The sequence below is a fragment of the Phytophthora parasitica genome (assembly GCF_000247585.1).
Source record: "Phytophthora parasitica INRA-310 unplaced genomic scaffold supercont2.29, whole genome shotgun sequence".
Classification (NCBI taxonomy): domain Eukaryota; phylum Oomycota; class Peronosporomycetes; order Peronosporales; family Peronosporaceae; genus Phytophthora; species Phytophthora nicotianae.
The window spans coordinates 96,674-98,931 of record NW_008649015.1 but is presented as its reverse complement, the minus strand read 5'-3'; the positions used below and the strand labels follow the sequence as shown (position 1 = coordinate 98,931).

At 55.8% G+C, this 2,258-nt stretch overlaps 1 protein-coding gene across 1 annotated transcript; it reads right to left on the bottom strand.

The window, feature by feature from the left end:
- Positions 1–477: 477 nt before the first annotated feature.
- Positions 478–2,229, bottom strand: PPTG_11961 (hypothetical protein; the record flags this gene model as incomplete). Its single annotated transcript, XM_008908133.1, has 1 exon — positions 478–2,229. The coding sequence occupies one exon, from the start codon at positions 2,227–2,229 to the stop codon at positions 478–480; it is 1,752 nt and encodes a 583-aa protein (XP_008906381.1).
- Positions 2,230–2,258: the final 29 nt, after the last annotated feature.

Genomic DNA, 2,258 nt, shown 5'->3' with positions numbered 1-2,258 from the left:
AAACCTCCGCTGCTGTTGGGTAAGGCTGGCCCGAATTGCCACAGAACCTCACAGGAATACGTTTCTTAGCCGCTATCTTCTGTCTGAGCGTGCAGAATTGTAACTGAGCGGTGGGGTCGCGACCGCGGCCCCAACGCTCCCGTAACTACTGCTCACTGTAGCTAATCCTATCTTAACTATAGCGTCCGCTGCTCCCTTCGATATTCATGCTAAACGGCTCCTTGCTGGTCCCTTTCGGGTTCATCCGTTGCTGGTCGATGTCTTCTTCCTGGTTCATATAGTCTGGTCCCTTTTCCGCTTATCGTGTCGTCCCTCCCCGCGATCTTCCACCGTCTCTGGTATCCGTTAACTTCAACGTCCTCTGCTCTCTCGTCCGGTGCCCGTAGTGCCGTGGTACCAACCGGTACTTCTCAGTCACCGGCTGCCCATAATCCACTTCAACCTCACTTTCTTCACTCGTCGGTCAGATCAATGATCTCAGCGGCGCGGACCTGCGTCGCCGTCGGCTGCTCTTTTGGTGACGTCGGTATCACCTGTCCACACGCCATCCCCTGCCAGAAGATCGTCCTCGATCTTTCCTTCGTCGACCAGGACGTCGAACTGTTCCGCTGTGAGCCACTCTCGTCGTGTTGGTCTTCCTGGCCCATATCGGTACTCCACTTGATGTTGCGTTTCGTACCTGCCTGCCCGATTCCTGATGCGTCGCTGTCCTCGCTCGTAGATGACCACCGCCGTGGTGGTTGGTGTAAAAGGGGTTCGTAGGTCGTGGGATGTTCCCGGGGCTTGTTGCCGGCCTCGTAATGCCTGGGTCGCAGCTGTTTGTGCTTGTCCACCCCCGTTGATTGCATCCCCTCGTCCGTCACCTCCTGTTCGCTCCAGTTCTCTGTTGTCGCGCTCTCCCGTTCGTTCGTTTGCCACCTCGATGGGGACGGTTCCTTCAGTGAGCGTGACCGTCCCTCGTGCTGGTGCAGCGTTGACAGCGTCGCCTCCATCGCCGACAGCGTCTCTCTCATCGTTGTGGGCCGTCGCAGTGCCTGGAACCCGGTTAGCTGGAGTTGTATCCACTTCCGTGGTTTCTTCTTGCGGTTGTTGGTCACGTAGAGTACCCCGTCGCGCTGCTCTCGCTGCCCGTGCGTCCGCTTCTTTCTGCCGCCTTCGCTGTTGAGCTTCGTCTTCGCCAGTTGCCTGTGTACTGCTCGACTGTGGCTTCTTTCGGTTATGTGTAATTGGTGGCGCTTTCATTCTGATCTCCACCTGCTTCTCATAAGACCGTTGCGGTGCCGGTACTACTGGTAACGGTATTTCTGGCGCTCCTGTCCGCTTTCCTGTCGTTAAAGCAGGGGTCCCTTCAAGCAGCGCCTGGCGGGCTGTCTCCAACGCCTCTCCCAACGCTCGCCGCACACCGGCACCCTCATCAACCGCTGGTCCCGGCCGCCGTACTGCGTGACGGGCCGACTCCCCATTAGCTTCAACCGGCACCTCCTGATCAACATCCCGGTCTGCTTTTCCACTAGTTAGCGAGTCACTGTGAGCCCGGAAGTCTCCATCGTCGTTCATGCAATCGTCGGCTGTCGTGGTATTGAGTTCTACGGTATCGTTCCTCTCATAACTGAGTGTGATGTCATCTTCGTCCAGTTCAGTAAGTATACGGTCCGCTAACGTGCCCAAGCGGTCTTTTGGATAGTAATACGACACCAAGAAGCTAGTGTGAACTATCAGAGACTCCTGAAGATCCTGTCGCTCCACCAACCAGTTGTCGAAGCCGACGTTCTCCGCCAACTTCGCCGGTCCTACCCACTGGTGAGCTAACTTCGTGACCCCTTTTCCACGGGGTGGCTTCAACACCCATACCAACTCTCCCGTTTTGAAGTTGGTCCTGCAGCGTACTTGTCGATTATAGTAGTGCTCCCGTCGTCTCTGGTCTTGCTGCAACGCGATCTTCGCCAAGACTGCTGCTCGCTCCATCTGATTGATCAATCGTTGGTGGTATTCGGTCCAGTCGCCGATTTCCTCAACCGCACTAGCTCTTAACAACTCATTCGGCGTTTTCAGTTGTCGACCCATCATCAGCTCATTAGGAGAGTAGCCTGTAGTTCCATGTCGTGCACCGTTATAAGCGTAAGCCGCACACGGAATCCATTCATCCCAGTCGTCCTGCTTTTCTCGGACGTACAAGGACACCATGTCCTTCCACACCTTATGATATCGCTCAACGAGGCCAAGTAGCATTGGTCGGTATGGTACAGGAGTCGTCTGCT